Source organism: Panthera pardus, unplaced genomic scaffold (assembly GCF_024362965.1).
Source record: "Panthera pardus isolate Hobbes unplaced genomic scaffold, ASM2436296v1 HiC_scaffold_3, whole genome shotgun sequence".
NCBI classification, from domain to species: domain Eukaryota; kingdom Metazoa; phylum Chordata; class Mammalia; order Carnivora; family Felidae; genus Panthera; species Panthera pardus.
In genome coordinates, this window is record NW_026526876.1 from 17,430,222 (window position 1) to 17,452,724 (window position 22,503).

Consider the following 22,503-nt stretch of genomic DNA (forward strand, 5'->3'; position numbering starts at 1 on the left):
GCCCACCTGGAACGCAGAATGGGCCGTGTGTCACCGCTGGGGGCTGGGGTCGGTCAGTTTCCGGCTTTTCTCCTGCGTTGAGGCCGCCTGGGGAGCCCCTCGCCCACTACGACTGTCTCTGGCTGGCTCCGCCCTGCGAGGGTCCCCAGGTGCAGCCCTCATCCACCCAGCGATGGAGGTCACGCTGGGATGTGACCTACCCCATAGGTCCCCACCAGCACTGAGGGCCAGGGGCCAGCTGGGGTGACCTACTCGGTTAGACGCTGTCTCATTCTGTCACTCCAGGACGCTCCTTCCTGGGATCACTTTCCAAATAACCGACTTGTGCCCCCGGGTCACCTCCTGGAGGAACCCGATCGAAGACGGTCCGTGGCCTGGAGGGACTCACAGCAGAGACTGCCTCAAGCTGACGCTGAAGAACGGAGTGGAGGGCGTCACCCCCTCACTGCTCAGGGAGGTTCCAGGGGCTCAGCCACCTGGCAGGTCGACCTGCCCGTGTCCGTGACGACTACCGACGGGCGCAGGCTGTGACACAGCTGTGTTCTTCCGGGCAGCTATGTTCTACTAGACAAACATCGCCCCCAGACAGAAGGAGGGAAGGACGAGGGTGTGGTCAGTGGAAGAACGGAGCAGGCCAGGGAGGCGGGGATTTTCTGGGGGGCCTCTGACGAGGGGGGACAGAGGCTGGGGTTTCCGCGTGGGAGTGACTGGTGGTGAAAGGAGGGCGATTAAAAACAAGCCACGGGCGCCTGGGGGGCTCAGTCGGTTGAGCGTCCGACGCTTGGTTTCTTTCTGCTCAGGTCACGATCTCACGGTTCGTGAGATCAAGCCCCGCATCGGGCTCTGCGCTGACAGCTGGAGCCTGCTTGGGATTCTCTCTCTCCCTCTCTCTCTCTCTGCCCCTCCCCTTTCCTCTCTCTCTCTCTCTCTCTCTCAAAAAAAATAAACGTAAAGAAAACGCAAGCCTGCCTCACGGTCAGAACAACCAGGCGGGGCTCTGGGTCCAAAGCTAAGCCCGTAAGTCCCCCGGGGCTGGGGTGGAGGGTCTCTCCCTGCCGGTCTCTGCCCTTGAGTCTGGCAGTGTCCCCCAGCTCCCCTGGGGCAGCAGTGTCCTCCTGGGACATGGCTGTCCTTGCAGAAGGAACCGGTGTTTCCTGTCACTCATTTGTGGTGGCCTCACCAAGGCGAAGGCTCGCCAGGTTTCCGGGTTTGCCCCAGACCCAGAAGTTCACCCTGAGCAGTGCGTCCCCTTCCCCTCCCGGGGGAGGGCACGCTCAATTAACACGGTGCTGGGCGAGGAGGGAGACAGGTCCAGAGGGATCATGGTGAGCAGAGTCGGACCCCTTTCCAAAATGAGGGAACCAGAAGAGCACAGGGGGCCGTCAACAGTCACCACTCCCACACACGTGCCCCCACACATGGCAATGCCCACACACCTGCCGAAGGAAACCCGGAAAGTTCTCCCCCTTGCTACGCGAAGGGTGGCCCTGGGCCCGGCACCACCCCAGACCTGCTGAATCCCAACCCGCATTTTAACAAGACCCCCAGATGACCTGCCGGCACGTTTATAGTTTGAGGCACGCGGACAAAAGGCCACAGAGCCACACCGACAGCAGAGTTCGAAGACCCTCCAAGCGCTACTCCTGAGAAACATTCACTCAGCGCCTGACACGTGCAGGCGGTGCTCACAGGGCTCTGTCTCCGAAGGTGCTTAATAAATGATTCCGGATCCAGGGCTGCCATGTACGGTTGTGCAGGCTGCTCACGACACAAAGGCATTTTTTTTTTTTTTCTCTCCCCCGCCAACTCGAGTTGGTAAGTGGGGACCACCCCACCCCTCATCAAATTTCCCAGCCCAAGCTTACGAGTCTGAATTCACCAAGAGGGGCACCTTTTTCTAATTACGGCTACGACCCGCAGTGGTGGCTGATGGCGGCCCTGACTGGATCTGAGCCTCACCTGGGTTCTCATGATGGCCTTGATGGCCGCTTCAAACTCCTCTGAGTTGTTGTAGTCGACGGTCCACACGTGGGGTTTGCCAATGAAGTTCTCTGCGTAGGGGTGCTGGGAGAACAGCTGGCGGGGCAGAGAGAGCAGCCATCTCCCCCCGTGCCTGCCTGGCCGGGCTGGGCTAAGGGGACGCCCCCCCCCCCCAGCTTGTCCCACGTGTCCTTTCACCCCAGGCCTGTCTCCCTCTTCCGGGTGATGCGGGGGGCCCCGCGTCAGACCCTCCCCACTCACCTCTCTGGAGGTGGGCTTGCCTCGGAAAAACTCGTGGTTGAGGGAGCTGTGGGGCGGGCTAAAGCGGGCCTGTAGGAAGACGCAGCCGTTGGCGATGGCCTCCAGCGGGGCAGGGCCCTCGTAGGGGAAGCCGAACCCTATGAAGAGCTGAGGAAGCCAGGTGGCACAATGGTCAGGGAAGCCTGGGCACCGCAGCCCAGGGCCCCAGGGAGCCAGGGCGGGGGCATCCAGAGGAGGCGGCCATGTGCCGCGGCACACACTTCCCCCTCTCTAGGCCTCAGTTTCCCCATTCGGGAAGAGGAGGTGCGATTCGGTTATATCAATGGCCCATTCCTGCCGCGGCGGGCTAGGATTCTGGAGGGGAAAAGACAAGGGTGAGGGTCTCAAGCTTAGGAGGTTTCAGACCCACACCTACAGCTGAGCTTAAAGGACCTTTACCCACACATCCTAAAAACGATTCACTCAGCACCTAACTTGCGCCAGGAGTGCTCACAGGGCTGGCCCCGCTGGAAGGCGATCAATAAATGATTCTGAACCCCGGGCTGCAGTGTAAGCTTGTTCAAGTTGCCGACTGCACAAAGCCGCTCCTCCTCGCCCAGCCCACCCACAGACACACATATCCAGGGGGCCTGCGGGAAGAGCTGTGGTTAGAGCAGGAGAGGCCTGGAGGCCCTCCAGCCTCAGCTGACCCCGATCCCTCAGGGCCCAGCACCAGAGTCAATGCCCATTGTACCTGCTGCTGCTCCAGGAATACGGTGCAGAACTTCCAGAAGCAGTCAGTCCGTGGAACTCCAGCCAGGGCATGCCCTCAGCCTGCCATGCCTTCAGCGGCTCTAACAGCAAGGCCTGGCCCAGGAGTCCACCGGGCTGCACCGGTACCGAGGGGGTGAGGACGGCGGGGGGGGGGGGGGGCGCGGGGCTCACCTTGGCCTTGCGCAGCAGCTGCTGGAACTCAGGCTGCGGCAAGAGACCGTGGTTCTTCACGAAGGCCGGGACCTCGGGGGGCCGCTGGCTCTCATAGTACACAGTGCCGTGGATCTCCATGTACTTGTTCAGGACGCCCAGAAACTTGTCCTTCCCCTGGAAGAGGAGGGTTGGACATGGGAACCTCGCCCCACATGCGGAAGGCACAGCCGTCCAAAGAGACACCCCTGGTGTGGAAGCCAGAAACTGCGGAGCCGTCAGCCAGCTGCGTGACCTCGGGCAAGGCCCCTGCCCTCTCTGGTCCTCATTTTCTTCATCTGTGAGTTGTAGAAGTTGCACTAGACGAGCGAGGCTGCAGGACTATTCTTAGCCACGGAAGTGTTTCCTTTGCAAAGAAACCGTATAGGGACTCACATTTAAATACACCCAAATGAAGCCGCTTTGCCTCCCCGGAACCCCTGATGACCTCTAAGAACATCTGAGGAGCTGTGGGGCCAAGGTCATCTCATCCCTCCTTCTCTGTCTCCCTCCGTCCTCCACCCATCGTCCATCCACCCACGGAGCACATTTTTATGGAGCACTTGCTATGTGTTGGCACTGAGCTCAGGCAGGGCCTTCGTCCTCAAGGAGGACACCTGTGAGTGAACGCCCGCAAACTAGCAAAGGCTCAGCCCCTCCAGACGCGAGTCCCAGCTCCAGGCTCTGCTTTCGATGTGGAAACAGGCCCAGCCTGGGGGGAGGGGGACAACAGGAAGCAGGGCACAGAGGAGGAGATAACAGCTCAGCCACCAGGCACCCGTCGGACCCCATGGCCGGGGCCCCGAGCCGGGAGGTATGGGCAGCGTAGGATCTCATCAGGAGTAAGACTGGGATCTGCCCCTGGGTTGTACTTCTTGGGGGCTTCTGAGACTCACCGAAGAGAGGAAAGGAGAAGCTGAGAAGAGAGAAACTTCGCGATCATAGAGAAGGCCGGGCCAGGGAGGGGTTTTGTTCAGGGAGGGCAGGTCCTCAGCAGGCCAACAGGCCAGAAAAAAAGAAGGCAGGTTCTCTCTGTCCCGCTGGCTAGCCATGAGGTCAGACAGCAAGGAGCTTCAGCCCAGGTTTTGTCTTGTAAACCGCGGCTCTTGAAGAAAGTTATCAATGGACATCAAGATAAGGAACAGTTCACGTTTTGAGACTCCAAACTGCACACGTTTTTCGTAAAGAAGCCTTCCGCTCCGGGCAATGGTGTAGTAGGTAAAGGATATCAGCCCTGCCTCTGAGAACGACCAGGAAAGATGTGGAAGTACAAAACCTTGTGCGAAGGTGGTGAAAATCTACCAAAGCGTGAAGAATTACAAGGCCAAGATCTGAGAGAAGAAGGGCAGGAGACTGTTGAGGTCGCTGCTGAGACCTCACAGGGGCACCTGCTGATTCCAGAGTCAGCAGCAAGGAGGCTTGAGCAGAGCTTCTGGTCACCTTGCAGAGCTGGGGGACAAGTCAGAGTTTGGGGTCTGCTGAGTTGGGCGGCGGGGGGTGGGGGTGCTGATGGAAACTCCACCCTTCGGGTTGGAATTCTGAGGAATTACACGCTGGTAGAAAGGGTGGGCCGGAACTAGAGCAGCCCCTACAGGGGCTGAATCTGTCTTAAGTAGTCTCGATCACTCTCACTGATCTGAGATTGCTGGGGCCCCAGCCACAAGCCAAGAATGTCTGAAAGAAGACGGCATCATCCTTGACCTCGAGTTATTTCTACAATTTTTTTATATTCATTTTCCAGAATGAAGGAGGAGGAGGAGGAGGAGGAGAAAGAAGGAGGAGGAGAAAGAAGGAGGAGGAGGGGGAAGGAGGAGGAGGAGAAGGAGGAGGAGGAGAAGGAGGAGGAGGAGAAAGAAGGGGGAGGAGGAGGAGGAGAAGGAGGAGGAGAAAGAAGGAGGAGGAGGGGGAAGGAGGAGGAGGAGAAGGAAGAGGAGGAGAAAGAAGGAGGAGGAGAAAGAAGGAGGAGGAGGGGGAAGGAGGAGGAGAAGAAGGAGGAGGAGGAGAAAGAAGGAGGAGGAGAAAGAAGGAGGAGGGGGAAGGAGGAGGAGGAGAAGGAGGAGGAGAAAGAAGGAGGAGGAGGGGGAAGGAGGAGGAGGAGAAGGAGGAGGAGGAGAAAGAAGGAGGAGGAGAAAGAAGGAGGAGGAGGGGGAAGGAGGAGGAGGAGAAGGAGGAGGAGGAGAAAGAAGGGGGAGGAGGAGGAGGAGAAGGAGGAGGAGGAGAAAGAAGGAGGAGGAGGGGGAAGGAGGAGGAGGAGAAGGAGGAGGAGGAGAAGGAGGAGGAGGAGAAAGAAGGAGGAGGAGGGGGAAGGAGGAGGAGGAGAAGGAGGAGGAGGAGAAGGAGGAGGAGGAGAAAGAAGGAGGAGGAGAAAGAAGGAGGAGGAGGGGGAAGGAGGAGGAGGAGAAGGAGGAGGAGGAGAAAGAAGGAGGAGGAGAAAGAAGGAGGAGGAGGGGGAAGGAGGAGGAGGAGAAGGAGGAGGATGAGAAAGAAGGGGGAGGAGGAGGAGGAGAAGGAGGAGGAGGAGAAGGAGGAGGAGGAGAAAGAAGGGGGAGGAGGAGAAGGACCACCACACCACTACCACCACCAATGAAATCCCAGTCAAAACCCCAGCAGGCTTAGAAGAAACAACTTGACAAGAGAAGAAAGCGGGCAGACTCACATTACCTGATTTCAAGACTTATTGTAAAAGTCCAGTACTTAAGGCCGTGTGCTGTTGGCGTCAAGACAGATCAATGGGATAGAACAGAGAGTACAGAAATAGACCCACAGGCGCATGGCCAATTGATATTTGGCAAAGGCACAAAAACATTTCAGGGGAGGAAGGATTGTGTTTTCAGCCAATAGTCACGGAACATTGCGCGTCCACGTGCGAAAGAAGAAAACGAATTAGAGGTTTAATCTGCCCTTCGCATCATACACAAAAGTTAATTCACGACGGATCATAGACTTAAATGTAAAACCTAAAACTATCAAACACAGGGGAAGACCCCTTGTGACCTTGGGTGAGGCAAAGATTTCTTAGATACGACACCAGAAGCACAAGCCATAAAACGCTGGACTTCGTTAAAATAAAGAACTTTGTGGGGCGCCTGGGTGGCTCAGTTGGTTAAGCGTCCGACTTCAGCTCAGGTCACGATCTCACGGTCCGTGAGTTCGAGCCCCACGTCGGCCTCTGTGCTGACCGCTCAGAGCCTGGAGCCTGCTTCGGATTCTGTGTCTCCCTCTCTCTCTGCCCCTCCTTCGTTCATGCTCTGTCTCTCTCTGTCTCAAAAATAAATAAACGTTAAAAAAAAAAAATAAAGAACTTTGCTCTCTGGAGAAGGAAGACAAGCCTCAGACAGAAAATATTTGCCAAGCATGTATTTGATATGGGACCTCTATTCAGAACGTGTAAAGAACTTCAACAACTCAATGATAAAACAACCCAATTCTTTAAACGGGCAGACTTTGAAAAGACCCCCAAAAAGATATAGGGAGGACAAATAGGGCCGCAAAAATATCTTCGCCATCATCAGACGTAGGGGACTACAAGCGGAAACCGTACGATATCATTGCACATCTGTGAGAATGGCTCAAATGGAAAAGACCGGCCATGGAAGTATTGACGAATTTGCAAAGGAACCGGAACTCTCACACGTTGCCGGCAGAATCGTAAAACAGTACGACCACTGCTCCCCACGGCTCCGAAAACGTTCAACGTAGTTCTACTGTTACGATTCAGCCAATTCACGCCTAGGGATCTACCCAAGGGAAATGAAAGGATATGTCCGTACAGACGTTTGTACGTGGATGTTCATAACAGCTCTGCTTGTAACGGCCAAATACTGAAAACGACCCCAACGTCCACTAACAGGTGAACACACACAAACTATGTGCTGGGTACCTCCATACAATGGATCACTATTCAGCCATAAAGAGGAATCAGCTATTGATACGTGCGATAACACGGATGAATCTTGACATAATTATACTCGGTGAGAAAACCCAGACCAAAAACTGAGCATGTATCAGAGGAGTCCATTTATATAAAATCATAGAAAGTGATATCACCACTAACCTGTGGTGACAGAAAGCAGCTCACGGGCTGTCTGGCAAGGAGGAGGGGACGGGCAGGAGGAAGGGAACCTGGGTGACAGAGGCACTATCCTGATTGTGGTGATGGTTTCACACGTATATACACGTATGTCGAGACTATCCATTTGAAACGTGTGGTGGACTGCACGTCCAGGCTCAGTAAAGCCTGTTAAAGATAGATTTAAATTTTTTTTTTACTGTTTATTTATTTTTGAGAGAGACAGAGAGACAGTGAAAACGGGGTAGGGGCAGAGAGAGGAGGGAGACACAGAATCGGAAGCAGGCTCCAGGCTCCGAGCTGTCAGCACAAAGCCCGATACAGGGCTCGAACTCATAGACTTTGAGATCATGACCTGAGCCGAAGTCAGACACTTCACCGACTGAGCCACCCAGGCATCCCAAAAATAGATTTTTAAAGAAAAAATTTAAACACCTTGATTTTTAGAAGAATCGGGTGCATGACAATATGATCAAAACCCAAGAGAAACAGACAATAAAAAGAGATCCATAGAAGTTCTAGAAGCTGGAGTTACCAGATACAGACCTCAAGATAAGTCTGCTGAATGTAGTCAAGGAAATAGAAGACGAGGTTTGAAACCAAATGGAAATATTAGAAGTGAGAAATATAGCAGCTGAAATTAGGAGCTGAATGGATGGATTTCACCGCAGGTTGGACCCAGCTGAAGAGAGAATTCGTTTAGTGAAAGAACAGAAGGAAACATCCAGAATGAACCACACCACAAGGGTGGAGATTACAGAAAGGAATGTAAGAGACAAAGAGGCTATGCTGGAGTCTAATGTATGTGGAAATAGAGACCCAGAAGCAAAGGAGAGAGAGAGAGAGAGAGAGAGAGAGAGAGGCAGAAGCAATACTTAGATAACTAACTGAAAATCTTCTAAGACGAACGACAGATCAAACCACAAATTCAAGAGCTCTATAAACACCATGTAGGATAAATCAAGAGAAAGCCACAACGAGGCACACCATAGTAAGTCTACTGGAAACCAAACACACAGAGGTCGTAAAAGTGAGCAAAGAAGGACAACAGTTTACCTTTATTCTTTTTTAATGTTTATTTATTTTTGAGAAAGAGAGAGAGAGACAGTGCGAGCAGGGGAGGGGCAGAGAGAGACGGAGACACAGAATCTGAAACAGGCTCCAGTCTCCGAGCTGTCAGCACAGAGCCCAACATGGGGCCTGAACTCAAGAGCTGTGAGATCACGACCTGAACCGAAGTTGGACGCTCAACCGACTGAGCCACCCAGGCACCCCCTTTCTTTTTTTTTTTTAATTTTTAAATAAATTATATATTTTTTAAATGTTTATTTAGTTTTGAGACTGAGACAGAGTGTGAACAGGGGAGGGGCAGAGAGAGAGGGAGACGCAGAATCCGAAGCAGGCTCCAGGCTCTGAGCTGTCAGCACAGAACCCGACGCGGGGCTCGAACCTACGAACTGTGAGATCATGACCTGAGCCAGAGTCAGATGCTTAACCGACTGAGCCACCCAGGCGCCCATGACAGATTACCATTAAAGGAATGGCAAGGCTCACAGAAAGGACGGAAGCCAGAAGACAGTATTTTCGTAATGCTGAAAGAAAATAACCACCAAGCTAGAATTCTGTACACAGCGACCATATCCTCTAGGAGTAAGGGTGAAGTAAAGGCATTTTCAGGGAATTAAAATAAGAGCACCTACGTTGGGGGGATGCAATTAAACACTTTAATGTTCTTTTATTATCTAATAAAAGGTAAAGGTACTGACTTATCTAGACTGTGATAAGTCAAGGGTGCATGTTACCATCTTTACAGCAGGCACTACAAGACTAGGAGAGAGTACGAGTCAGCTAAGAGGGCGTGAGTTTCAAAACACAGATCGGTGTAAAAGAAGACAAGAAATGAGAGGGGAAAGAACGTGGAACAGGAAAGAAAAAGAAATAGAAGCCAGCTAGTGAAATGGTAGATCCGAAGCCAAATATATCAGAAATCACACTAAATATAAAAGGACTACGTCTCGTAAAACTAAATGTGCTCACAGAAGGAGAAGCAAACCATGAATGTAAAGTGTACAGAGAATATGTCTACACCCCCACCAACTTCCTCATTCTGTCTCAGGAGGCAGCTGTTAGAACGGTTTCATGTGTACCTTTTCAGATATTTGATGCACTCAAAGCATAGTTACATTTTCCTTAAAACACATGCACAAACGGTTCACGTTATATATACTGTTCAGCAGCCTTTTTTCACCCATACACACACGTATTTATGTACATATGCACGTGTATATGCACGTATGTATCGTGAATGTGCATTATGTAGGTGTGTATAATGCGTGTGTGTGTTATGGATGTGTGTGTGCACGCATGCATGCAAACTTTATTTTTAAAATTTTTTAAATATTTATTTTTGAGAGAGAGAGAGACAGAGAGGGTGAGCAGGGGAGGGGCAGAGAGAGAGAGGGAGACACAGAATCTGAAGCAGGCTCCAGGCTCTGAGCTGTCAGCACAGAGCCCGACACAGGGCTCGAACCCACCAACGATGAGATCATGACCTGAGCTCAAGTCGGACGCTTAACTGACTGAGCCACCCAGGCGTCACATGCATATAAATTTTCAGTTTCACAAAACAAGATGTACTCTTGGGGTACCTGGCTGGCTCAGTTGATAGAGCATGTGACTTGATCTCGGGGTCATGTGTTCAAGCCCCATGTTGGGTGTGGAGATTTTTTTTTCAAATCTAGTTTCTTCCTTTTTTTTTTTTTTTTAATTTACATCCAAGTTAGTTAGCAATATAGTGCAACAATGAATTCAGGAGTAGATTCCTTAATGCCCTTTAGCCATTTAGCCCATCCCCCTGCTCCCACAACCCCTCCAGTAACCCTCTATTCTCCATATTTAAGAGTCTCTAATGTTTTGTCCCCCTCCTTGTTTTTATATTATTTTTGCTTCCCTTCCCTTGTGTTCATCTGTTCTGTGTCTTAAAGTCCTCATATGAGTGAAGTCATATGATATTTGCCTTTCTCTGACTAATTTCGCTTAACACAATACCCTCTAGTTCCATCCACGTAGTTGCAAATGGCAAGATTTCATTCTTTTTGATTGCCGAGTAATACTCCATTGTATATATATACACCACATCTTTACCCATTCATCCATCGGTGGACATTTGGGCTCTTGCCATACTTTGGCTATTGTCCATAGCACTGCTAGAAACATGGGGGTGCATGTGCCCCTTCAAAACAGCACACCTGTATCCCATGGATAAATGCCTAGTAGTGCAATTGCTGGGTCATAGGGTAGTTCAATTTTTAGTTTTTTGAGGAACCTCCATACTGTTTTCCAGAGTGGCTGCACCAGCTTGCATTCCCATCAGCAGTGCAAAAGAGATCCTCTCTCTCCGCATCCTCGCCAACATCTGTTGTTGCCTGAATTGTTAATGTTAGGCATTCTGACAGGTGTGAGGTGGTATCTCATTGTGGTTTTGATTTGTATTTCCCTGATGATGAGTGATGTTGAGCATCTTTTCATGTGTCGGTTGGCCATCTGGATGTCTTCTTTGGAGAAGTGTCTGTTCACGTCTTTTGCCCATTTCTTCACTGGATTCTTTGTGTTTTTGGTGTTGAGTTTGATAAGCTCTTTAGAGATTTTGGATACCAACCCTTTACCTGATATGTCATTTGCAATTATCTTCTCCCATTCTGTCGGTTGCCTTTTAGTTTTGCTGATGATTTCCTTCACTGTGCAGTAGCTTTTTATTTAGACGAGGTCCCAATAGTTCATTTTTGCTTCTGTTTCCCTTGCCTCTGGAGACGTGTTGAGTGAGAAGCTGCTGCAGCCGAGGTCAAAGAGGTTTTTGCCTGTTTTCTCCTCGAGGATTTTGATGGCTTCCTGTCTTACGTTAGGGCTTTCATCCATTTTGAGTTTATTTTTGTGTGTGGTGTAAGAAAGTGGCCCAGGTTCATTTTTCTGCATGTCGCTGTCCAGTTTTCCCAGCACCACTTGCTGAGGAAACTGTCTTTATTCCATTGGATTTTCTTTCCTGTTTTGTCAAAGATCAGTTGGCCACACGTTTGTGGGTCCATTTCTGGTTTCTCTATTCTGTTCCATTGATCTGAGTGTCTGTTTTTGTGCCAGGATGTGGAGATTATTTAAAAAATAAAATCTTAAGGGGCACCTGGGTGGCTCAGTCAGTTTAGCATCCGACTTAGGCTCAGGTCATGATCTCACGGTTCATGGGTTCAAGCCCTGTGTCCAGCTCTGCACTGACAGCTCAGAGCCTGAAGCCTGCTTCAAATTCTGTGTCTCCCACTCTCTCTGCCCCTCCCCCACTCACACTCTCTGTCTCTGTCTCTCTCCCTCTCAAAAAAAAAAACATAAAAAATTCTAAGCAAATAAAATAAAAAAATAAAATCTTAAAACTACATTTCCCCTTAATACATAAAGGTCCTCTGATATTCCTTTATTCTACAGTTTCTGTGATCCTATTTCATTTTAAAAGGGTATTTGAGACTCTCTAAGTTAGAAAAAGACAGATACGGCATGGTCTCCCTTATACGTGGAATCTAAAAGAGGGGAGCTCATAGAAATGGTGGCTGCTGGGGGCTGGGGGTGCAAAAGTGGGGAGAGGCTGGTCAAAGGAACAAGCTTTCAGTTGGAGGACGCGTGAGTTCGGGGACCTAATGAACAGCATGGTGACTGTGGTTAATAATACTGTAGGGTGCACTTGCCATTTGCTGAGAGAACAAATATTAAGTGCTGTTACCACACACACGCACACACACACAGATGACTATGTGGGGTGAAGGTGTGTTAATCAGCTTGATCGTGGCGTTCCTTTCGCAATACATGTGTATATCAAGCCATCGTGTTGTACATCCTAAGAACCATACAATTTTCCCTTGTCAATTATTCCTCAGGAAAGCCGAGCAGAAAAACTCCAGAGCTCTGGGCTAACTTCGCGATTTATCCATGGGTCCCAACCTGCCGTCTGAAAAGGCCCCCCAGACGGGTCTTCTGATAACTGGCCTGTTTCCTCCAGCGGCAAGGGCGGGCCTACCTTCTGCCCCTCTTCCACCCACCCCTGCCCTACTCCTGCTCCCTGGGCTACACGCTCTCACAAAATAGCACCCAGGTCTGAGCCACAAGCCCTGTTTTCTGGGCACCCAGATAAGATGGGCCTCTGGCACAAAATTCACCCAAGGCCTCGCCCTGATCCCAGCTGCTGCTCCCGTGAGGAGGTGAGGGCCTCAGTCTCCCCCGTCCCGCACTCCTGTGCCACCTGTCCTCCTGAACCCTGGGTGGCGACTGTCCCAGGATGCTCCTTTCATGCTGTTCATCAAGCCACCTCCGGCTTCCCCCAGCCACAGAGACCAGAGCAAAGATGTCTTTTTTGGGAGGCAGCTTCTTTGAGGTCCCTTGCAGAACAGCGTCGCTCCCGGCTATCACAGAGACGCCTGAGCTACAGATAAAGCCCTTCTCTTCCCAGACTTCATAACCTCTCACCTCTTGGGGCAGCTCTTTGGCAGTGTTGTTCTGGAAGAAGCAGATGCGGCTGGTGCTACCCCCGGCCCGAGTGCCCCGTGGCAGCCTGCTCATTTGGCATCACATGAGAATGACCTCCATCCCTCCCCCTACACCCTGTGGGGTCGGGGTGGGGGGGGGGGACTCCAGAGCACCTCCCCCCCGCCAGGGGATGCCCTATTGAGAACAGAGAGGAACAGGAGGAGAGACTATGGCAAGCGGTCACCGTACCTGGAGCTGCCTCGTTGCCAGGAGGGCACAGAGAAAAGAGGAGAGAGAACAGGTCAGTGAGCAGTGAGCACATGACCTCCCACACAGGTACCGCTTCCCCGGGGACCCAGCCGGAAGATGGGGCTCTAATCCTTAGCCTCTCCTGCCTTCTGCACTCCTGCCCCCCACCCCGCAGCGCCCCCAAGTCAAGCCTAAGCCCCCTTGCCGGGCTCACAGTGTTTATTGATCTGTTCTTAGGGAGGGTGGCGGGTCAAGGCACAGTCCTTGATAAAGGACATCTGAGAGCGTTGCACAGCAGGGGCCGAGGGGGGCAGGTTAGCAGCCCCCAGGCTGGGTATTTTCAGTGGGAATTAGGGACTTCTCTTTTCTGACCCATCAGTGGGGGACAGTTCTACATCCAGAGCTGGGGGGTGGGAGTTCTGGAGGGGGGGGGGGCGTTCTCACCTTCCAGATACTCGCCTCCTTGCCATACACCACAGCCATGTTGCTGGCCTTGCCGCCTCTGATGAGCTGCTTCTCCGTCTCGTTGAGCTCCTCGGACACGAAGCCCATGAAGGAGTTGTCCGGGGTGTGAGCTGCGGCCAGACCACGGGGTCAGGAAGGGGCTTGCCACACAGCCACAGACGCGCCCCGGGTCTACCTGCACTGGCCCCATCAGAGGGGGCCCCGTTAGACAGGGACGGGGACAGGGGGCTGGTGGAGGAGGGGCAGAGCACCCATCAGTGTCCTGGCCCCGGGCATCTCCCTCCCCAGAGCGGAGCCGTGAGCAGAGGGAACCCTGGGAGGTCCCCTTGCTCATTTGCAGACAGGCACAGTCAGGACCCTGTCCTGGTCAGAGTCCTCCCTCCCAGGTTCGCTCAGGAACCCAGGCTTTGGCTCCTCCCCTTTTCTCTCACTGGCGACACCCATCAGCAGAGCCGGTACCTGGTGGGATGTCCCACATGGCCTCCATCACTGCCGCCCTGGCCCGGGTACCATCCTCTGTCCTGGGCCACTGTGACGGCTGCCTACCCCCATTTCCGCCATTCTCCTGGCACTGCCTTTCAATTTTAGGTCCTGAGCAATCCTTTCAAATTTAGGTCAGACCAGGTCCGTCTGCACAAAACCCTGCGGTGGCCCCAACAGCCAAAGTCCCTACAACAGTCTCCAGGGTCTGCCCCCGTGTCCCCCTCGGCAGGATCTCTCACTACCTCCTGGGACCCCGCCCGGTGCACTCCCTCTCTCCGTGCATGCTTTGCCTACAAGACCCTGCCGAGAGGTCCCTCCTGGCCCTGGTCACTCTCTGTCCCTTACCCTGCACTTGCTGACCCAAACATGATATTATACATCAAATGGATCGTTTATCAGTGTCAGAATGTAAGCCCCGTGAGGGCAGGGGCTCTGCTCGGCTCACCTTGCTGTCCCCGGCACCTGGGAGGGGGAGCCTGGCGCGCTGGCTCATGAGTGCGTGGGCACATCCTGACTTCCCCCACCTCCAAGTTTTTTGCCCCAGCCGTTTCCTCTGCCTGGAGCGCCTTCTTCCCCTGACGTGGATGAGAAAATGCTCTCCGGCCTCAGGGCCCCACTCATATGCCACCTCCTCCTCTGGGCTCCAGTGCCCCTCTCTTTGTGGCCCCGCCCCCGTGGTTCTGCCTCTGCTACGGTACAGCCCACACTCTGACCTGCTCCCTTGTCCCCAGAACCCAGCGCACTGGGGGCAGGGAATGCACTTCAGCCTCTCTCGCTGTTCCACGGTCGTGCTACTTAGCTCTGTCCGCCTCAGCACCCGTGCCACGGATTCGCAAGGCACAGGGTCCCTCCCATCGTGTTCAGGACCTTGGACAGAACATTTGTTGAGCCCAACGACATCCACTCCGCCTTCCGGGGTGGGAGGGGCTGCGGCGAGCAGGTTGGCAGAGACCGCGCGTCCTCGATTTCCCAGAACAGCCCTGGCGCCAAAGACGCCATTTCTTCATCCCGCGAGCGTGTTTTCACATTTTAGCATTTCTGACACGGAGCTGTATACTTCGATCCAATGTGTCGATTTCACGTACTATTTCTACCCACAAACCGTCACAACCAATGCCTGGAGCATCGTAGAAGGAAAGGTTTCCTGCCTAAGTGCCCCCAGAAAGCTCGTGGATTCTTGGGTCTGAAACTCCAGCTGTAAGGAAGGGCCTTTGCTGACCCCAGGACAAAATGATCTTTCTTCTAGAGCTTCCGGAGCATAAGGAGGGGCGCCGGAGGCCTGGAGTTATTTCTGTGATGGTCAGGATGCGGGCAGCTCTCCTGTTTCAGGAGGCTCCACCCAGATTGGGAAGCGGAGGGGGGGCCCAGGAGGACAGACCAGACCCTCTCTCCCCAGTTTGCCCACCCAGCCCCATCTCCCTCCCTCTGGCCCCACCTGCTTCCCCCCACCAACACCCCAGGCCTCTCTCCTGATTGCCATTTCCTCCCTACTCACCCAGCTGAAGAATCCCTCATTCTACCAACCCTGCCCAGTTAGCAAACTAGTGGGACAGGGAAGTGTCCAATCAATTAGAGTAACAGAGACCAAGAGCCAAGAGCTCGTGGGGGCAGGGGCAAGGGTGAGCCCAGAGAGGCAGCCACCCTGGGGACACCGCCTGGCTAGATGCGGAAATGAATCTGCTCATGAATTCTGCCCTGGACCCGCAAACTCTCTCTTCCTTTTTTGTTCTGTTTCTTTAATGTATTCACTCAATTAACATTTCCCGAGGACCCTGATAGGCTCCAGGGAGATAAATCAGTCAGTGGCCCCCCTTCTGAGCGGTTCATAATCTATCAGGGAGAGATCAGCGTATGAGCAAGTAACTCTAATATACTTCAATAAACGCTTTCGTAGAAATGGTTTTAAAAGTTATAAAAACAGGGCGCCTGGGTGGCTCGGTCAGTCAGGTGTCCGACTTTGGCTCAGGTCACGACCTCACAGTTTGAGTTCGAGCCCCGCGTCGGGCTCTGTGCTGACAGCTCGGAGCCTGGAGCCTGCTTCGGATTCTGTGTCTCCCTCTCTCTCTAATCCTCCCCTGCTCGTGCTCTGTCTCTGCCTCTCGAAAATACATAATAAAACGTTACAAAAATGTTTTTAATTAATAAAATAAGTTATAAAAACAGGTGAATATATTGCACCCAGATACGATGAAAGTAATCAGTGGAAGTGATAATAAATAAAGGAGGCATTTGAGTTGGGGTTTTAGAGGATGAGTAGGAGTTCTCCAGGTTTGGAACTCCACATCCAGCGGGCCCCACCCCACATAAATCCTCCATTTTTTTCAGTGTAGATTATTGCAGAAGCCTCTTAACACATATCCTGCTTCCCCCTCTCCTCTACCACTGCCCCTTACCACTATCCCCACCTCCTTTCCCTCCAGAGTCTGGTCCCCACAGAGCCATGTGGCCTCAGACCTCCGGGCCTCAGTTTCCTCCTCTGGGCTCCAAGGAACCATCCCACCTTCCCAACCTTCTGGGATCCAATCAAGCCATCACCTATGTGCCGAGAAATTGCATCTGCCACTAATGTGTCCTAGAACCTGGAGATGAAGACACAAAAGGACCCTAAGCGCCCCAAAGAGGCGCATTAATTTGACAGACAAAATAAATGGCAGGTACTTGACTTCTACGCAAGTTCCTGGGACCCTGCTCGGAACCTAGTTTGCTCTGAATTTAGATACAGCCTAACAAAGGTGCTTATCTGGCTTTCCAACCCAGAGCCTTCAAAGAGCCACAAATTAGCTGTGCAAGACGCTGCTGGAGGCAGCCACACTGACAACAATTAAATGTGACAGCTGATAGCTGCCCAATGAGGAGAAAAAGCACCACATCAAACAGTGACAGCAGAAGGGGCCACTTAGCAAGGGGACCCAGCTCCGCACACCTCTGCCAACCCCGAAGGGCAGGCTCGTGCGCGCCAGAGCCAGAGAGAATTGACCCTCCGTTGTCAAGAAAAGATTAAATTATCTTCACCACGCTGCAGGTAAGAGGGCAGGTCAGCGTGTGTATATATTTTAGAGTCTCATTAAAAATAGCTCTAAGGCTTAGCTCTAACCGCACTCCTTGCCTGGCACCCACTGTCAGAGGGTTTCCACAGGGACCCCAGCCCCCAGGCTTACTTCCCATTATCCCCAATGCTGGAGACTACTGGAACCTTCCAGAACCTTCCAGAACCTTCCACTTCTTTCCACAGCTGCCTTCACTTCATCTGGTCCCTCCACTTGGAAGAGCCTGCCTGTCCTGCCCCTTCGCCACCCCCTAGAGCTCCCCAGTGTACTTTTGGCCTCTCTTTCTACAAGGTCACTGAATCCTCGTTGTTCTGGAACGTGTGCTCAGCATCTCTCTGAGAGCAGCCTGTGATTCTGGAGGCAAAGGCAACTTCCTCCGTGTTGGAAAGGTCACCACGTTTCTCCCAAGCCAGGCTGGAAGCCCCCCCCCCCCCCGCCCTTCCCTCCAGGCTGCTCCCTCCTCGCTGCCTGCTCCCCAGACACCACAAGACACTTCCTGTCTGGGTCACACATTTGCTGAAGGGGGAACAAGGCTTTCCTGGGGCAGGCAGGTGCCTGGGCCTGCCCTGCTCCCACACTGGCCCGGGGGAGGAAAGCCAGGGAGGAATAGGGGACCCTGCTCCTCCCATGCACCCCTGAGAGCCACGAGGAGGCCCCAACTGCCCCTGACCGCCCCCCCCACCACCACCACATCCTGTGCCCGGGACACTCACGGAACATGGTCATGAACTGCTTGGGGTTGAGGTTCCAGTAGCCCCAGTTGGTCCGGTATCCGTGCAACGTGGCGTATTCCTCATGGTTGTATGCGGGTTCTGTCCCGAAGGTGTCAATGACCCGGATTCGGCATCTGCTCCCCGCCCCGGGGGTGGGGGGGTGGGTACCAGGAACCAGGGTCAGCCACCTCCTGTGTCTCCCCGGGCTGGGTTGCCCCAGCAGGGGCACTGTAACCAGCCAGTGGCCGGGTGCTACTGCAACTGTGGTCAGAGCTTGGGCTCAAACACTACCTAGCTGTGTGACCCCAGGCAAGCGCCTTAACCTCTCTGGGTGAGCTCCACCATCGGTCAAGTGAGGGTAACAAAAGCCCACCTGTCCCAGGGTTGTGTGAACCACAGACCACTCACTCAGGAACTGTTCGTTATTTCGGCTGCCCCAAGGGAGCCTAGTGGCGGGGGTGGGGGGGGGGTGGTCACCTGTACGATTTGCACTTTCCTGAGCAGGGGGCAGCAGTCATTCGAGTACACAGCCCCCCTGCTCAGGAGCCTGACACCCCCAGGATGCGCCTGGCCTGCCTGGGCTGCGATGCAGAGGGCAGGGCCCGGGGGGACCAGCCACTACCATTATCCCCAACGTTGGAGCCTACTGGAACCTTCCAGAACCGTCCAGTTCTTTCCACATCTGGGGAAGGCAATGCCAGCTTGGCCACTTCAGGTACACCTCCCAGCCGGGCGGAGGCTCTGTCTCGGCCCCAAAACCTCCCCCTCTGTCCGTCCCACCCCTGGGCGTGGGCACCGGAAGGAAACTGCTGAGACTCAGACACCCCTCCAGGAAGCTCCGTCACCCCGCTTCCTTCCGGGTGACCCAGAATTGTCCACAAACTGCTGAGGTCGGCACTATTCCCCCAGAGGAGGGGCCGGGGGTGGGAGGCAGCGGCACCGAGCGCAAGAAGAACACGCATTAATAATAAAAGCAATAACAGTGCCTGTCACTTTTTTTTTCCCTAATAAAATCATGCGGGACAGTCAATGGGACTGGAGCAAATGTAATAAATAGCAGGGCTCTCGGTGCTAAATTAAACCCAGTATCCCGCTGGCTGCAGAGACGGGAGCCGGAGCGATGGCATTGGCCTTCGCCCAAACCCAGGGGAGTGGGGTGGAGGGAGGGCGGAGGAGGGGGTGCTGAGCCCCCACAGGCCGAGGTCGTGGCCCCCCTGGGGTGTGCCACTCCATCCACTCCTCCCCGCGATTCCCCTGCCCACCCCATCCAGGTCACCTCTGAGCCCCGCCCCCAGGCTGCCCTGCAGCAGAGGGGCAGTGAAGGGAGCCCCCCACTCCGAGTATTAATTGAGGAAGCAGGGGGGCGGGGCAGAGCTCCTCCAAGAAGGCCAGTGGTGGGGGAGGGGAGACAGAGGCAGGGCGAGGCTTCCCCCCAACGGACCGCGACCGCGTGGTCCGGGGACAAGGCAGTCCCCCCACCCTGGGGCCAGTGTCGGCTCCACCCGCCGAAGCTCTCTCACCTGTACTTCTTGAAGGATAATCCCATGTGCTGCTTCATCTGCTGCAGGCCGTGGTAGTCGGTGTAGATGAGGTCAAAAGGCAGGGGCATGGTGAGCGGGCAGTTCCCCCGGCCTGGCGGCACCCCTAAGTTACTGAGAGAAGAGCCCCTCAGAGCCTGAGCCCCAAGAGGGGCCCACAGGCAGCAGACCCCCACCTTCCCAACCAGCCTCGAGTCTGGGGCACCTGGAGCCCCCCCAGTTCTTACAGCCCAGGATAAACACGGAGTGGGGGGGGCACCGTAAAGGAAAGCGAGGCTGGCACATGAGCGCTGGCAGACTTGGAAAGGAAGTGAACAGGGTGGCCAGGTCCAGTCGTGTAAGTTTTCCACTGCACAAGAGACTTCAACGATAGGAAACAGGACTGAGATCCAGCCCGGGCTAGCTTGCCAAGCTGTGCCCCTCACCTGGGCTGCTTGCCACTCGGAAGGGGCACCTTTTGTTGATTTGCACAAATGTGCTTCCCGCAGGCCTGTGCCCGCCCAGAGGGGGCACCTTTATCTAGCGCTCACAAATCGCCATCAATGCCCACTATGGTCCTCAAGGTGTCTTCTGTGTTTGGAGCAGAAGGCCCTGCCTCAGAAGATAGAATTCAGCTCTGCTGACTGGCTCCTGGCCCACAGAGATGCCCACCCCTGCCCCCCAGGGTCACCCAGCCTGCTAGATCATTTACCCAGAAGCTTTCCTCTGGTGACCCAGTGCCAGAGCCTTTGGGTCATGTCACTGGAGCCCGGAGGACACGGCCACAGCCGCCCGTGTAAAATCTTGGCATTGGACTTCCCTGCCCACCATGCAGGAGCCCCGGCTCGGCCTGAAAACCCACCCCCCTGCAGGGGACAAGGAGGCATTTAGATCGCTCATTCAGTAAGTCTGTACTGAGCCCCTGAGCCAAGCCTGGTGTGGAAAAGCCCCCCTTCCTGTGGGGACCCCACAGCAGCCACCCACCTCCCCCGGAGTCCCACCTCCCTTGGATGCGTGGTCCAGGAGACCTCCCAGTGAGCCCCTTCAGGGATCCACATGAAGAGCAGACTCAGGCAGGGGAGGGGAGGAGCTTTGACAAGGTCACGGCTCATCGATGGCAAAAGGCCACGACTGATGAGCTCTCTGGGCACCTAGAGCCAATTCAAGCCAGGTGGAAAAGTACCAGCCTGGACGTCTTTGCGTCCTCTTTGCTCATGCTCTGCCGGCCACCATCAGAAGCTGGGGAGGGGGGCGCTGCGTACATCGTCCCCAGCGCACACTGACAGAAGCCGTGCCTTTTCAATGCCGTTTATGGTAACTGATGACAAGGCCGTGATGGAAAGGTGTCAGGGGAGGCTGTGTGTGATGGGGATTGGGGACATCAGGGGTCGGCTGTGCCTTGCAGAAAAGGGCAGGAGGAAGTGGGGGGCGGGTCTTTCCCTGTGCCTGCTCCCCACCAGCCGGTGCACCCCAGCCCCACCCAGCTTCCCCTGCGAAGCGTCGAGAGGAGAATGCAAAAATCGAACACCCAGTGTCTCATTTCTTATCTATATACGTAACAGTGGCCGAGGGTCCCCTCCCCGACTCGACCAGCTCCCGTGTGAGTCCCCTCTCCAACTGGACCACCACACGGGACTCTCAAACCCAGGACTTCTAAGGCAGGGCAGCCTTCGTCAGCTTTTGCCGTGGTTGTTGAAATAACCCAGAATGAGCACAGACCGCAGGGGTCTGAAGCCATCACAGGAAACGGCTCCCACAGCCTGGAGACTTCATGAAATATTTGGTGATATTTTTACGTGTGGAGCAGATTTTTGCCTTCTACTCCCCAGGATACCTCTGTCGTTTCCTTTCAAGCACGGGCTTTCTCTTGCCCTCTGCACCCCCCCCCCGCCCTCTCCCCCCCCCAAAAAAAAACTCCTCCAGTAAAACTGATGCCCCAGAAAGAAGCATCATTTTTGTGCCGGGTTGCAGCAGCTACCTAGAGAGAGACACCGCCTCCCTCCCCCGATTCCCTACACTCAATGGGGAGCCACGGACAGAAGGACAAAACGATGAACCCCCTATCCCTTCCTTGCAGAAACCAGGAAGGGGGTGGCTTCTCCTCCCACAGGAATCGGGTCCTGGGAAAATCAATTAACAACCCTAAAGTACAAACTGTAGGTGGGTCCGGTCGCTGCTACGGGCACCGTAAGAGGATTACTTCCCCACGTTACATTTGTGGTTGGTTTCTAGGCAACGTGTCCCTCTGTGGCCACACGTGGTGCCAACAAAGTCACGGGGGCTCCCTTTGGTTGCCCGAACCCCGACCACAGCCGTGGCCCCTGCCCCAAACACCACGGCCGCCGAGAGGCCAGCTGAGCCACACACAGCTCTCCCCTGGGAGAATGGCTCCGCGCTGACGTTCTAAGGCACGAGCCCTCATCATCTTTGTCCCTTGATGGGGCTGACATTTTGAACAAGGAACCATTCCGCACGGTCTCAGCTTATTAATTCATTTAAATCCTTTCATCTGGGCAGCTACCCTAGGAGATCAGACTCATCCTTCTCCTGCTCCCCTCTTTCCAGGCTAGGAAAACAGAGAGGTTTAGTAAGTTAGCCAGGGTTGCACAGCCAGGAGGCTGTGAAGCTGGGTTGGGACCCAGGCAGTGGGGCTCCAGAGCCCTCCCCCTCCCCACTCCCACCCGCTAAGCTCTCCTGCGTCTCCAGCACGGTGTCGGATGGTCGGATGGTCAGACCACAAAGACATCCCCGAAACCCGAGCCCCGGCTGCCAGCAGAGATTGGGCTCCAGTCCCAGTTCTGTTGCTAACCTCGGGGGAGTCATAAGCCTCCAGGAATTTCGTTTTTCTCCTCGGGAAAAGACAAAAATGCCTCCCTCCCAGGGTTCCTGGTAGGATCAACCGAGGTGCGGTGAGCGTTCTGCTACTAATCGTTTCTTCTTGTCAGCATCTGCCTTCTGCACTTGTGGGTCCGGCAACTCCTTCCTGGACCACACGCAGCCCCCTCGCTCAAGGCCCGTCATTTCTCACCTCGCATCTTGAGGTCATCTCCTCTCTGCTCAGTGTCCCTCCAGTCTTGTCTCTTTCCTAGAGAGATCTTTCCACTCTGTAAACCCGGTTCCAATCCCTCCCAGAAGACTTCTCGCTTCCCGGCCCTTGCGTCCTCCTCCTCCAGGAAGTCTTCCTTGGACGCCCCGCCCCTGTGCTCCCCCACCCCTTGCTTCAACCCCCGCCACTCTGCACTGTCCTGAGTCACCTCCTTCCAACCGGGCCCGTG

General features: G+C 54.2%; 1 protein-coding gene across 4 annotated transcripts in view; it reads right to left on the minus strand.

The window, feature by feature from the left end:
- MGAT5B (alpha-1,6-mannosylglycoprotein 6-beta-N-acetylglucosaminyltransferase B) overlaps positions 1 to 22,503 on the minus strand; it is a 72,055-nt gene that overhangs the window by 5,938 nt on the left and 43,614 nt on the right. For 3 of the 4 annotated variants that reach the window (XM_053892585.1, XM_053892586.1, XM_053892587.1), the window contains 6 exons: positions 19,232 to 19,363; positions 17,712 to 17,845; positions 13,455 to 13,578; positions 3,166 to 3,334; positions 2,242 to 2,388; positions 1,960 to 2,076 (listed from right to left, as the gene is read on the minus strand). In XM_053892585.1, the coding sequence (XP_053748560.1) occupies positions 1,960 to 2,076; positions 2,242 to 2,388; positions 3,166 to 3,334; positions 13,455 to 13,578; positions 17,712 to 17,845; positions 19,232 to 19,363 (823 nt within the window). Of the gene's footprint in view, positions 1 to 1,959; positions 2,077 to 2,241; positions 2,389 to 3,165; positions 3,335 to 13,447; positions 13,579 to 17,711; positions 17,846 to 19,231; positions 19,364 to 22,503 lie in introns of all 4 variants that reach the window. The other variant, XM_019466080.2, reaches the window with a different exon arrangement.